Below are 14,847 nucleotides of genomic sequence, written 5' to 3'. Positions count from 1 at the left end.
ACAAGACCAAGTGTAGAGTCCTGCACCTGGGAAGGAACAACTGAATGTTATCAGTATAGGCTGGGGGATGACCTGCTGGAGAGGAGCTCTGTGGAGAAGGACCTGGGGATCCTGGTGGGTGACAGGTTGCCCATGAGCCAGCAGTGTGCCCTGGTGGCCAAGAGGGCCAAGAAGATCCTGGCGGGCATTAAAAGGAACGTGGCCAGCAGGTCAAGGGAGGTGGCTCCGCTGTCCCAGCACCAGAGCAGCCAGGTGACAAGGTGCTCACCTGGACAACGACTGACATCTTTTCGCCTATCTCATAGCTCATGCTGGAATAGGCATCGGGTAGTTCCTGATGCTCTTATGATACCTTCCTCTTCATCTTCCTGTTCCTCTGATGGCCCCGCCACTTTGGAGCAGCCTGCCTCATCTTCCTCCTCCTCCCCAGTCCGAGTGGGAGTTGTGAGAAGCTAAGGTTTACAAATTACAATTGTTAAACAACAATTTTGTTTTAACACACTATGGTCAGATCTGTCCTTATCTCAACCCTTTGAGCCCCATGCTGGACATCAAAGGACTGCTGTGGTTTAACCGGCCAGCAGCTCAGCACCACAGAGCCGTTTGCTCTTCCTCCCCACAAGTGGGATGGGGGAGAGAATTGGGGGGGGGGTGCTACCCCGCTACCCCTATATATTGTCCAGCATGACCCCATATGGTGTGGAATACCCCTTTGGGCAGTTGGGGTCAGCTGTCCTGGGCCTGTCCCCTCCCAGCTCCTGCTGCACCCCCAGCCTGCCCGCTGCCAGGGCAGTGTGAGCAGCACAGAAGTCCTTGGCTGTGTCAGCACTGCTCAGCACCATCTAAGCCATCAGTGTGTTATCAGCACCATTCTCATCCTAAAACCAAAGCCCCACACAAGCTACGGTGATGAAAAGCAACTCTATCCCAGCCAAAACCAGGACAAGCCAGTGTCTGCTCCTGCCGGAGCCCCTCTGCACTGAGGGCTGCAGAGCCGGCGCCTCACCTCTCAGCACCCATGGGACTGGGACCCACACACACACGCCCTAGAGCATGGGCAACTGATAAAAGGCAATTTCCTGTTGGTTTCCCTGCAGCCTTTTGCAACAGCCCAGCAGCAACTGGGTGGTCATGGGGGGCTGGAACACAAACTGTCTGGGGGTTGCTATAAAAAGGCAGAGCAGCCAGCTCCACGCACCCTGCAGCAGCGCCGAGCCGTGGGTCCTGCATGCAACAGAGCAGAGGTAACATCTCACTGCAGCACCAGGGCTACTCCTGGCACAAATGCTGCGGCCTCAGAGGATGTCGGGGCTGCACGGGGGAACCCAGGTGTCTGCGGTGTTTGATGCAAGTAGCTGGGCTGGAGTCCGGGCCGGTATCAGGGTGGGGAAGACCCAGGTGTCCATGGCTGGGGACACACACTGCGTGTGCTTCCCTCTGGTGCCAGGGGGGCCATGGGCGGCTTTCGAGGTGACCCTGATGCATCTGCTCCGCTTCTCCCTGCAGCCTTCTCCGACCCTGCGCTCTCCCCCTAGCAGACGCCCGTGCCCTGTACTGCTGCACTCAGCGGCTGAGCTCAGCCGGTTGCAGAGGACCGGGTCCTGCGCTGCCTGGGGCATCCCCGCTCGTGGCTGGACCCCCGGAGCTTCCTGCACATGGAGCACCTCGGCCTGGGCTGGGTGCTGCTGGCCGGCACCTTGGCTGGCACCTTGGCTGCCAGCAGCACCCGTGAGGAAGACCTCGGCCCCATAAAGAAGTTGGCAATGGGCATGGCCCAGAACTCCTTCGATGACCAGTACCGGGGCTGCAGATACAAGATGGAGGTGGCGCTGAAGAAACTGTACCACATCGAATTCAAAAACCCGATCTATGCAGACACCTGGAGAAGAGCAGACGAGAGGTGGCGGAAGCAATGGGGCAACTCCAACCACCCGCAGGTGCTGCGGCGGGAGTACGCGGTGGCCGTGCTGGCGTACACTGCTGGTACAAGCCTGTACCGCCAGTTCAACTCAGCTGTGCGCGAGGGTGGGCGCTCCCGCAGGTACTACCTCCAATCCTTCCCCTTCAAGACACTGCATTTCTTCCTGACCGAGGCCCTGCACACTCTGCGGAATGCCCAGGGCCACAGATGCTACAACGTCTACCGCGGCGTCAAGGGCATCCGCTTTACGGCCCACCGCCACCAGACCGTCCGCTTCGGCCAGTTCGCCTCTGCCTCCCTCCAGAAGAATGCTGCCCAGAAATTTGGCCGGGACACCTTATTCATTGTGTACACCTGCTACGGGGTCCCCATCAAGCATTTCTCCTTCTTCCCTACTGAGGATGAAGTCCTCATCCCACCCTATGAGGTCTTCAAGGTCACCAATGTCATGAGTTACTTCAGCAGAAGCATCATTCATCTCCACTCCCATTCCACGCACAGCACCTACAACTGTGCGCTGCTGAAGGGTAGGGGCAGCCAGCAGGGTGGATGCCACCAGGAGATGGCTGGGGACAGGGCACAGCCCTGGGCAGGCGCCGCCGTGCTCCCCGCGCTCCTCCAGCCATGGCTGCAGAGGAACGGGGGCCCCGTGCCACCGGCTCTGTGAGGGGAAGGGGAGCCTCGTGGTGAAGGCAACACCTCCGTGTGGGGAGCTCGGGGAGCCTGGGGAGCTTGGGGAGCTTGAAATAATGTGGAGCTGCTGTGTGGAGGCATGGGCGTGTGTAGAGAAGGAGGAGCAGGAGGGCCTGCTGATGGGTTTGTTTGGGGTATAAAAGGGCCGGTCAGTGTTTGTGTGTCCTATCGTCGCATTTTCTCATTAAAGCTTTTCTCTTTGCACACTCGCAGCCTTTCCCATGTGTACGCGTGCTGAGAGGACTACGTGCCAGCTCCTGGCGAGGCCTCTGTGTGTGCGAGTGAGCTCAGTGCCAGCTCCTGCAGCCAGATCCAAGTGTCCCTTCTCTCCCCAGCCCTGCTGGGGAGGAGGGGAGCGAGCGGCTGTGCGGTGCTGAGCTGCCTGTAGCTTCAAGCACAGCAGGCCTTCTGGTGCCCAGTGCGAGGCCCGAAGGCTTGAGGTAACGGCAGACCCAAGCGCAGCGTGCCCGAGAGAACAGCCCTGCGGGGATCAGCCCAGAACACGGCGCTGCCGCCGGCGCGGGGCCTAGGTCCGGCTGCGGGACTGGTGGCCACAGTGCCCGGAGGAGCCGGGGGCAGTGGCAGCCCCAGAGGGAGGAGAGGTTGAGATAAGGACAGGGAGATCGCTCAACCATTATCGTAACAAGTGAAACAGACTCAGAGTAGGAAGATGAGTATCATTTATTGCCTATTACTAACAAGCTAGAGCAGTGAGAAAACAAACAATGAAAACAAATTCCAGCACCTTCCCCTCATCCACCTCTTCCACCTTCTCCACCCGAGCAGTGCAGGGGAACGGGCAATGGGGGCTGCCGTCAGTCCCTGATGCTTAATGCCCGCCACCCCTCACGGTCCCTCTGTGCCCCTGCTCCCCGTGGGGTCCCTCCCATGGATGCCGTCCTTCCCAAACTGATCCTTCAGGGGCTTCAAGAACTGCTCCCACACGGCTCCGTCCCACGGGGTCCATCCCCCAGTCCCAAACTGCTCCAGCACGGGGCCCCCACGCGTGGGCGGCAGCTCCCCCCAGACCCCATCCACCTGCTCCACCGGGGGCTCCTCCACCCATGGGGGGGCTGCAGCGTGGAGATCTGCTCCGTGTGGGACCCATGGGTGCAGGGGGACAGCCTGCTCCACCAGGGGCCTCTCCACAGGCCGCAGGGGAACTTGTGCTCTGGTTGATGGAGCACCTCCTGCCTCCTGCTGCACTGACCTTATCACAGAGGCCACCTCAGCAGCCCCTCACTACCAAGACCTTGACAATACAGATTTACAGAACAGCAAACTGAAAAAAAAAAACAAATGCACACGGCTTTTAACAAGCCCTCGGATATGATAAATAGCAAAAGAGAGAACACGGCACAGGATCACACAGGATCAAACTGAAAGATATTAGGAGCAAACCAGACAAGATTGTGGGCAGCAAATCAACAAATATGTTCGACAAATATGATCACTGTAAGCTCCTCTGAAGCACTCTGGTCAAATTTCTTGTTAATCCCACCCCCTGAGCCTCTCAATGGATGCCAAAAGGCTGCTGTGGTTTCACATTGATGTCTAACTAAAAACCATAACTGCTCTCTCATTGCTCCTCAGAGACAGAGGGGAGGCAGAAAGGACGACCCAAAAGAAAAGGCTAAGGGGTTGAGAGAAGGATAATTGAAATGCAAAAGAAAAAGAAAAAAAAAATAAAAGCCAGTCCACACGGAAGCAAAGAGAAAGCAGTTACTCTCCACTGCCCATCAGCAAGCAAGGTCAGCCACATCTTGGGAAGCAGGGCCCCAATAAACACATCTCTTGTTTGGGAGGAAAAACCTCTCTCAATTACTTTCCAATGGTCTTGGGAATCCAGAGAGATCCCGGTCTATTGGCAGATGGCAAATGTGGTTCCAGTTTTCAGCAAGAGCGAGAAAGAAGACCCTGGTAATGACAGACCTGTCAGTCTCATTTCAGTGCCTGGTAAAATCATGGAGAAAATTATCCCAGGAGTTATTGAAAAGCACCTGAGGGACAAGGCAGTCACTGGTCACAGCAAGCAGAGGGTTCATGAGGGGAAGGCCCCACTTAACGAACTTAATTTCCTTTCATGACAAAGTTACCCACGTAGTTGACCAAGGGATGGCAGCTGATGAAATCTTTTTGTATTTCGGCAAAGCGTTTGATAGGGTTTCTCAAAGTATCCCTCAGGACTAAATGTGCAGCTCACAGCTAGACAGGTACCTAATGTGATGGGTGAACAACTGGCTGGTGGGTCAGGCTCCAAGGGTGCTAGTAAATGGGGTTACCTCAGGCTGACTGGCAGTTACTCGTGGGGTTCCCCAGGGCTGTTTTGGGGCCAGTTTTTGTCAATGTTTTTATAAAGGAAAACATTGACATTTATTTTTATAAATGAAATTATGAAAATGAAATAATGTTATTTATTTTCATAAATGAAAGCATTGACATTCAGAAATTTCATTTCTGTGTCTGGGGGACTGCTGCTGGAAACTGGAGCGGCAGTTTTACCCGACAAAACCCCTTTGTGATTGTTTGTCCTAGCAACTCATATCTCCACAGGTATCAGTACAGGCTGGGGAATGACCTGCTGGAGAGGAGCTCTGAGGAGAAGAACCTGGGGGTCCTGGTGGGTGACAGGTTGTCCATGAGCCAGCAGTGTGCCCTGGTGTCCAAGAGGGTCAACGGGATCCTGGCAGGCATTAAAAGGAGCGTGGCCAGCAGGTCGAGGGTGGTGATCCTCCCCCTCTGCTCTGCCCTGGTCAGGCCTCACCTGGAGTACTGGGTCCAGTTCTGGGCTCCCCGGTACAAGAAAGACAGGGATCTCCTGGAAAGAGTCCAGCGGAGGGCCACAAAGATGATACGGGGCCTGGAGCATCTTCCCTGTGAGGAGAGGCTGAGAGACCTGGGGCTGGTCAGCCTGGAGAAGAGAGGACTGAGAGGGGATCTCCTCAATGTGTATAAATACCTGAGGGGTGGGAGGCAGAGGGATTTGGCCAACCTCTTTTCAGTGGTCTGTGGGGACAGGACAAGGGGCAGTGGCCACAAAATGGAGCCCAGGCAGTTTCGCACCAACATGCGGAAGATCCTCTTCTTTGAGAGAACTGGCAGAGGAGCTGGCCCAGCCACTTTCCATCATTTATCAGCAGTCCTGGCTATCGGGGGAAGTCCTAGCTGGCAGGTGGCTAGCAAACATGATGCCCATCTACAAGAAGGGCCGGAGGGCAGACCCGGGAAACTACAGGCCTGTCAGTTTGACCTCAGTGCCAGGGGAGCTCATGGAGCAGATTATCTTGAGTGTCATCACGCAGCACTTGCAGGGCAAGCAGGCGATCAGGCCCAGTCAGCATGGGTTTATGAAAGGCAGGTCCTGTTTGACAAACCTGATCTCCTTCTATGACAAAGTTACACGCTTGGTGGATGAGGGAAAGGCTGTGGATGTGGTCTACCTTGACTTCAACAAGGTTTTTAACACGGTTTCCCACAGCATTCTCCTCAAGAAACTGGCTGCTCGTGGCTTTGATTGGTGTACACTTCGTTGGGTTAGAAACTGGCTGGATAGCCGGGCCCAAAGAGTAGTGGTGAATGGAGTCAAATCCAGTTGGAGGCCGGTCACTAGTGGCGTTCCCCAGGGCTCGGTGCTGGGGCCGGTCCTCTTTAATATCTTCATCGATGATCTGGATGAGGGCATCGAGTGCACCCTCAGTAAGTTCGCAAATGACACCAAGTTAGGTGCGTGTGTTGATCTGCTCGAGGGTAGGAAGGCTCTGTAGGGGGATCTCGGACCGATGGGCTGAGGCCAACTCTATGAAATTCAACAAGGCCAAGTGCCGGGTCCTGCACCTGGGGCACAACAACCTGAAGCAGAGCTACAGGCTGGGAGAGGAGTGGTTGGAAAGCTGCCTAGCAGAGAAATACCTGGGAGTATTGGTGGATAGTCGGCTCAATGTGAGCCAGCAGTGTGCTCAGGTGGCCAAGAAGGCCAACAGCATCCTGGCTCGTATCAGAAGCAGTGTGGCCAGCAGGTCTAGGGAAGTGATTGTCCCCCTGTACTGGGCTCTGGTGAGGCTGCACCTTGAGTACTGTGTTCAGTTTTGGGCCCCTCGCTACAAGAAGGACATCGAGATGCTTGAGAGAGTCCAGAGAAGGGCGACGAAGCTGGTGAGGGGCCTGGAGAACAAGTCCTACGAGGAGCGGCTGAGGGAGCTGGGCTTGTTCAGCCTGGAGAAGAGGAGGCTCAGGGGTGACCTTATTGCTTTCTACAGGTACCTTAAATGAGGCTGTAGTGAGGTGGGGGTTGGCCTGTTCTCCCACGTGCCTGGTGACAGGACGAGGGGGAATGGGCTAAAGTTGTGCCAGGGGAGTTTTAGGTTGGATATTAGGAAGAACTTCTTTACCGAAAGGGTTGTGAGGCATTGGAACGGGCTGCCCAGGGAAGTGGTGGAGTCACCATCCCTGGAGGTCTTTAAAAGACGTTTAGATGTAGAGCTCAGCGATATGGTTTAGTGGAGGACTGTTACTGTTAGGTCAGAGGTTGGACTCGATGATCTTGAGGTCTCTTCCAACCTTGAAATTCTGTGATTCTGTGATTCTTCACGGTGAGGGTGACGGAGCACTGGGACAGGCTGCCCAGGGAGGTTGTGGGGTCTCCTTCTCTGGGGATATTCAAGGCCTGTCCCTGTCTGGACGCCTACCTGGGCAGCCTGCTCTAGATAACTGATTTGGCAGGGGGTTGGACCCGATGATCTCCTGAGGTCACCTCCAACCCCTACAATTCCGTGATTCTGTGGCTCTGGGATCCTCCTTGAACGCACACCTTCCCTTCACACCTGACACAAGACAACTCCAGAATGCCCCCTTCCCTGGAGAGGGATCCCAGCTGCCTGGCTTCCCTGCCCTCTAATTGCAGACCATGGCTCCGCTGTCCCAGCACCAGAGCAGCCAGGTGACAAGGTGCTTACCTGGACAACGACTGACATCTTTTTGCCTATCTCATAGCTCATGCTGGAATAGGCATCGGGTAGTTCCTGATGCTCTTATGATACCTTCCTCTTCATCTTCCTGTTCCTCTGATGGCCCCGCCACTTTGGAGCAGCCTGCCTCGTCGTCTTCCTCGTCCCCAGTCCGAGTGGGAGTTCCTCTGCATTCTAAGCAAGCCGTGTGAGAAGCTAAGGCTTACAAATTACAATTGTTAAACAACAATTTTGTTTTAACACGCTGTGGTCAGATCTGTCCTTATCTCAACCCTTTGAGCCCCATGCTGGACATCAAAGGACTGCTGTGGTTTAACCGGCCAGCAGCTCAGAACAACAGAGACATTCACTCTTCCTCACCCACAAGTGGGATGGGGGAGAGAATTGGGGGGGGGGGGGCGCTACCCCTATATATTGTTCAGCATGACCCCATATGGTGTGGAATACCCCTTTGGCCAGTTGGGGTCAGCTGTCCTGGGCCTGTCCCCTCCCAGCTCCTGCTGCACCCCCAGCCTGCCCGCTGCCAGGGCAGTGGGAGAAGCACAGAAGTCCTTGGCTGTGTCAGCACTGCTCAGCACCATCTCAGCCATCAGTGTGTTATCAGCACCATTCTCATCCTAAAACCAAAGCCCCACACATGCTACTGTGATGAAAAGGAGCTCTATCCCAGCCAAAACCAGGACAAGCCAGTGTCCGCTGCTGCGGGAGCCCCTCTGCACTGAGGGCTGCAGAGCCTGCGCCTCACCTCTCAGCACCCATGGGACTGAGACCCACACACACACGCCCTAGAGCATGGGAAACTGATACAAGGTGATTTCCTGTTGGTTTCCCTGCAGCCTTTTGCAACAGCCCAGCAGCAACTGGGTGGTCATGGGGGGCTGGAACACAAACTGTCTGGGGGTTGCTATAAAAAGGCAGAGCAGCCAGCTCCACGCACCCTGCAGCAGCGCCGAGCCGTGGGTCCTGCATGCAACAGAGCAGAGGTAACATCTCACTGCAGCACCAGGGCTACTCCTGGCACAAAAGCTGTGGCCTCAGAGGATGTCGGGGCTGCACGGGGGAACCCAGGTGTCTGCGGGGTTTGACGCAAGTAGCTGGGCTGGAGTCCGGGCCGGTATCAGGGTGGGGAAGACCCAGGTGTCCGTGGCTGGGGACACACACTGCGGGTGCTTCCCTCTGGTGCCAGGGGGGCCATGGGTGGCTTTCGAGGTGACCCTGAAGAATCTGCTCCGCTTCTCCCTGCAGCCTTCTCCGACCCTGCGCTCTCCCCCTAGCAGACGCCCGTGCCCTGTACTGCTGCACTCAGCGGCTGAGCTCAGCCGGTTGCAGAGGACCGGGTCCTGTGCTGCCTGGGGCATCCCCGCTCGTGGCTGGACCCCCGGAGCTTCCTGCACATGGAGCACCTTGGCCTGGGCTGGGTGCTGCTGGCCGGCACCTTGGCTGGCACCTTGGCCACCAGCAGCACCCGTGAGCAAGACCTAGGCCCCATAAAGAAGTTGGCAATGGGCATGGCCCAGAACTCCTTCGATGACCGGTATGAGGACTGCAGATGCGAGATGAAAGAGGAGCTTAAAATGGTGAACCGCACTGAATTCAAAAACCCGGTCTATGCAGACACATGGAGAAAAGCAGATGAGAGGTGGCGGAACTCCATCGATCTGCAAGTGCTGCGGCGGGAGTACGCTGTGGCCGTGCTGGCGTACACTTACCCTACACATCTGTACCGCCAGTTCAACACAGCTGTGCGCGAGGGTGGGCGCTCCCGCGGGTACTACCTGCAATCCTTCCCCTTCAAGACAATGCATTTCCTCCTGACTGAGGCCCTGCACACTCTGCGGAAAGCCCAGGGCCACAGATGCTACAATGTCTACCGCGGCGTCAGGGGCATCCACTTTATGGCCCACCGCTACCAGACCGTCCGCTTCGGCCAGTTCGCCTCTGCCTCCCTCCAGAAGAATGCTGCCCAGAAATTTGGCCGGGACACCTTATTCTTTGTGTACACCTGCTATGGTGTCCCCATCTGGAACTTCTCCTTCTACCCTAAGGAGAAAGAAGTCCTCATCCCACCCTATGAGGTCTTCAAGGTCACCAATGTCACCCATTACCAAAATGGAACCCACATCCATCTCCGCTCCCATGGTGTGCGCAGCACCTACAACTGTGCACTGCTGAATAATACGGGCAGCCAGCAGGATGGGTACCATCGTGAGATGGCTGGGGACAGGGCACAGCCCTGGGCAGGCGCCGCCGTGCTCCCCGCGCTCCTCCAGCCTTGGCTGCAGAGGAACGGGGGCCCCGTGCCACCGGCTCTGTGAGGGGAAGGGGAGCCTCGTGGTGAAGGCAACACCTCCGTGTGGGGAGCTCGGGGAGCTCGGGGAGCTTGAAATAACGTGGAGCTGCTGTGCGGAGGCATGGGGGTGTGTAGAGAAGGAGGAGCAGGAGGGCCTGCTGAGGGGTTTGTTTGGGGTATAAAAGGGCCGGTCAGTGTTTGTGTGTCCTATCGTCGCATTTTCTCATTAAAGCTTTTCTCTTTGCACACTCGCAGCCTTTCCCATGTGTACGCGTGCTGAGAGGACTACGTGCCAGCTCCTGGCGAGGCCTCTGTGTGTGCGAGTGAGCTCAGTGCCAGCTCCTGCAGCCAGATCCAAGTGTCCCTTCTCTCCCCAGCCCTGCTGGGGAGGAGGGGAGCGAGCGGCTGTGCGGTGCTGAGCTGCCTGTAGCTTCAAGCACAGCAGGCCTTCTGGTGCCCAGTGCGAGGCCCGAAGGCTTGAGGTAACGGCAGACCCAAGCGCAGCGTGCCCGAGAGAACAGCCCTGCGGGGATCAGCCCAGAACACGGCGCTGCCGCCGGCGCGGGGCCTAGGGCCGGCTGCGGGACTGGTGGCGACAGTGCCCGGAGGAGCCGGGGGCAGTGGCAGCCCCAGAGGGAGGAGAGGTTGAGATAAGGACAGGGAGATCGCTCAACCATTATCGTAACAAGTGAAACAGACTCAGAGTAGGAAGATGAGTATCATTTATTGCCTATTACTAACAAGCTAGAGCAGTGAGAAAACTGATTCAAAGATCGAAGCCGAAATTCCTTTAAGTGGTATATTCTTTATTGCAGCGCTGGATGCACGGGGGATCTCTCCACCTATCGTGCATCCCCAAAGCAAAAAGCAGTCTTGAATTTATACAATCAATCTATCAATATTCTACAAGCACCTATACATATGTGGGAATAGAAATGTTGTTTTTGCAGAGTTACATTGTTTAGAAGGAGGGAATGTGGTACTGAGATATGCTTACAGTGATAAGAAAAGTTTAGCAGGCAACCTTGTAAAATGCAGACAATCAGACTCCTTAGGACAATTAGGTGAAAATCACGGTGTCAAGTCAAGTCAGATAAGTGAAGAAACATTACCACTTCAAGCAGTAAAAATGTCAAAAGAAATTTGAAATTTAACAGGCCGGCGACTGAAGGCCATGCATTGTTTGTGAAGCATCAGATAGATTGTGAATCTGGATTACCCACTCAGTGGGGAAACAGGGGAGGGTCCTGCCATCAAAAGGTATATAAACTGTGTTTTGGAACTAGTAGATGCGCTCTCTCCTGCTTGTGGGGCGCCCGCCATTGCAATCGCGAATAAATTACTACTTCACTGAGATCCTCGCCTGAGCCTAAGTTATTGGCTACGGAGTGTTTCTCACAATTTGGGGGCTCGTCCGGGATCCAGTCACCTACTGGGGAGCCCCACCGCCGCAGCAGCAGGAAGGCATGCCCCGCTGATTTCAGCGGTCCTGTGCATCGACGGTGGCGGTTCTGCGGAAAGCTGACAGAGGGCCCGAGACTGGTTAAAGAGGCAGGATCCGTGAAGTAGTCGGGAAAGGAAGAAGGTAGGCACTCCGGGTTTTTAAGAATCGATCCGGTAACTCTGTGCACAGACCAAGGTAAGAAATATTAAGTATTGCCTTGGGGGTCGGGTGATCTGGTGTATGGTAAGCCCTTGCACGGGGAAGTGCTGGCACTACACCAGGGGAATCTGGTGTACGGTAATCCTTGCACGGGGAAGTGCTTGGAAGTACACCAGGGAATCTGGTAAACTCAGGTGTGCGGTAACGCTGGCACGGGGAAGTGCTTGGCGGTACACCCCCATTTTTCAGTACGTTGGTGTGTGGTATACTGCAGAAGGGAAATTTCTGTAGCACATACTGGCGAGGGTTAGGAAAAATGGGAAAATATGAGTTCCAGGGGACAGGGAGATATCCCTGGGGGAGTGCCTACTAATAGTTCTTCCTGAAAAATGATAAGAAATTGGAAACATAATCCCAAAATTAGAGGGATTGTAAAAGAAAAGTAATTAAAAAAAAAAAAAAAAAAAGGTTAAACATTGTGTATCAGTCTGGACAAAAGAATCAATTAAGGAAACAGCAGTATTTTGGCCAAAATACGGGTCTGATGAAAATTCAGGCTTTAAATTTATGTGTAAACAATAAGATTCCTTTTTCAGAGAAGGAGCCAAGTTATGCTCCCTATAATCTTAATATTGAACTGGTGGCAGCAGCAGTCACTCCGGGAAGGGAGACAGGGACTGTAATTAACACTGTCCCTAAAGAAGGATTGTACTCTAGGCTCTGGCAAGAATTAGAACAAGGTAGAAGATATGTTGAGAATTTTGCCTTCCCTGATACTAACAGTACTAACACTAACTGTGTATCCTCTTAGGTGAACTACCCCCTCCTCCTTACCAGCAGAGAGGTTAGGACTTTTTAAGAAGGAGAGGAAGTCTTTATTCAAGGACCCCAACAGCCTAGCTGAACAATTAGACCAGTTCCTACGACCTGATTTATACTCTTGGGGGAGGGAATTATGTCTATAAGTATGTTGTTTACAGGGAAAGAAATGGGAATGATCAGGAGGAGAGCTGCTATACAAGAATGGGAAAGAGCTCATCCTCCAGGACCAGGGGTAATACCGGCAGGGCAGAAATACCCACTTGCCAATCCTGGCTGGAATAATAATAGTGTGCAACACAGAAATTATATGAGACACTTAGTGTCAGAATGAGAAAGTACTTGGGGATGAGACCTGAGGACCCAGTATCCGAAGGGCTCTTGAAAGTTCATTGTGTAATTAAAGCCTGGCAAAATACGCAGAAAATGCTTCAGAAGGTGGGGGGAATGTAGTGAACAGTCACTGGGGGACCCTCCTGCGGGAGGCCCTGGAGGGGTGTGTCTGGAGGGGAGATAAGAAGGGAAAAAAAAGAAAGAAAAATAAAAAAAAAAGATCGAAACTAATGGTATTGACAGTGCAGCGGGTAGTGAGGCAGAGGGTTGGAGAAAGATGAAGAAAATCTTCAGGGGGAGTCAGGGCCAGGATGGAAAGGAGAGGAAGAGAGATGAAGGAATGGCAGGCAAAGAGGGCTGCCTGTGTTGTGGCCCGAGTCCTAGCAGAGACAGGCTTTGATAAGATGTTTTAAGTGTGGCCAGGCTGGCCACTTCGAATGGGAATATCTGGAGTGGAAGAAGGAGGAAAGAAGGAAAATGGGATGAAATATGCTATATTGATATGTTGTTTCAGTATCTTGGAGGGAAAAGGTATGGAATTAAGTTGGACCCTGACTGAGCCTTTGGTGCTGGTATTAGAAAAGTACAGGCTGGAAAAAGATAAAGGAAGTGTTAAAAGAGTTGCTGAAGGTGTTAAAGGTGTGGCATGTAATATTTAACAGAGCTGTTTGAAGTTGAATGAGCAGGGAAAGAGGATGTAGGCATTATCTAAGTAACAGTCTAGAAGTTATGGTATATTTGCATATTTGCTGTGGTGTTTGTTCAGTTTTCCAAGCACCGGGGAGGGGGGAACAGCCTGCTCCACCAGGGGCCTCTCCAGCGGCCGCAGGGGGGCTTCGGCTCCAGTGCCTGGAGCTCCTCCTCCCCCTCCCTTCTGCACTGACTTTGGTGTCTGCGGGGGGGTTCCTCGCTCTCCCAACTGCTGTTGAGCAGCAGGCTTTTGTTTGTTTCTTTGTTTGTTTGTTTTCGTGGATGTGCTCTCACAGAGGCACGGACTGTGTTGCTCATGGCTTGGCTCTGGGCAGCAGTGGGCCCCTTAGGGCCAGATGAAATTGTCCCTTATCTGTCACGGGGAGGCTTCCGGGTTTTTTTTTCTCACGGGGGCTGCCACTGCAGTTTCCCACCCCCCTGCTCACAGCCCCCGAACCTTGCCATCAAACCTAATACACTGGGGAACAGCTAGGTCATTACTGACCTGTAAAGTATCAGGGATTAAATTAACTAATGAAACCCTAAAAAGTGGGGCTGGGATAACAGTGCCACTTTGGGGGGGATACCAAGCTGAGACTAGGGGATAAAATGATCACTGGGTAATTATTGTATGTACCCAAGGCAAGGACTAATTTGTTGGGAAGGGATTTGATGATTAAATTGGGCATTCAAATAGTAAATTGTTAGACTGGAATAACAGCGTTATTAATGGAGTGCTCTCTGGCCCTGAGAGCAAACATACATGTATATTCACCTCTGACTGGAAAGACCCTGAAATGGGGGCGGAAGCAACAATATAGGTGGACAATTTTACCTCAGGGATTTACAGGGACACCTATCTATTTGGGTAAGATCTAAAAAAAAAAAAAAGAAAAAAAAAAAAAAGAAAAAAAAAAAAAAAGAGATTTTGGAGCAATTACAACCTCCCAAGGAGGTATTAATGTTAACAAATATGTGGATCGTTTTCTATTGTCAGGACAGGAGAAAAGAGTTGTGAAGGAAGCTACTAACAAGCTATTCAACTTTCTGGGAAAGCAGGGCTTGGGAGTATTAATAAATAAATAAATAAATTACAATACGGAGAAAGAGAAGTCAGGTATTTAAGGCATCTAATGTCTGAAGGAAAACAGAATAAATGCAGAGAGGATTCAGGGAATTGTTGAAAATTAAGAAAGAACTAAAAAGTTTTAAAAGAAAGATTTTTTTAAGGAATCAGGAGCCATGAAGTCTGAAGGAAAATCGATACTCCCTGATGGGAGAGAAATGCTGAATAAAGTGATAATGAGGCAAATATTAACTGTTTTACATCAGAAGAGTCATTAGGAGGTGCAAGCAATGTGTGATGTTGTGCTAAGAAAGTATGTCTGTGTAGGAATATACACTTTAGGGAAGCACATATGTAGAGGATGTACCATGTGTCAAAAGGTAAATTAAAAGGTCTTCTGTAACCCATCTAGAGGGGGACGGGAGCCAGGGGTTTGACCTTTCCAAAGTATACAGGTAAACTTTAGTG

The 14,847-nt window shown here is 53.0% G+C and overlaps 2 protein-coding genes across 2 annotated transcripts; both read left to right on the top strand.

Annotated features, from left to right (window-relative positions):
- Positions 1-1,655: 1,655 nt before the first annotated feature.
- On the top strand, positions 1,656-2,588 carry LOC309891786 (NAD(P)(+)--arginine ADP-ribosyltransferase 2-like; the record flags this gene model as incomplete). Its single annotated transcript, XM_082784631.1, has 1 exon — positions 1,656-2,588. One exon carries the CDS (start codon positions 1,656-1,658, stop codon positions 2,586-2,588), a length of 933 nt encoding a protein of 310 aa, XP_082640757.1.
- A 6,384-nt stretch (positions 2,589-8,972) lies between these two features.
- Positions 8,973-9,893, top strand: LOC309891784 (NAD(P)(+)--arginine ADP-ribosyltransferase 1-like; the record flags this gene model as incomplete). Its single annotated transcript, XM_082784629.1, has 1 exon — positions 8,973-9,893. The coding sequence occupies one exon, from the start codon at positions 8,973-8,975 to the stop codon at positions 9,891-9,893; it is 921 nt and encodes a 306-aa protein (XP_082640755.1).
- Between the last annotated feature and the right edge of the window lie 4,954 nt (positions 9,894-14,847).

This window comes from Aythya marila (assembly GCF_965140915.1).
Source record: "Aythya marila genome assembly, chromosome: 1".
In the NCBI taxonomy this organism is placed as follows: domain Eukaryota; kingdom Metazoa; phylum Chordata; class Aves; order Anseriformes; family Anatidae; genus Aythya; species Aythya marila.
Note: the sequence above shows the minus strand (reverse complement) of the source record. Positions and strands in the feature narration are given on the sequence as shown.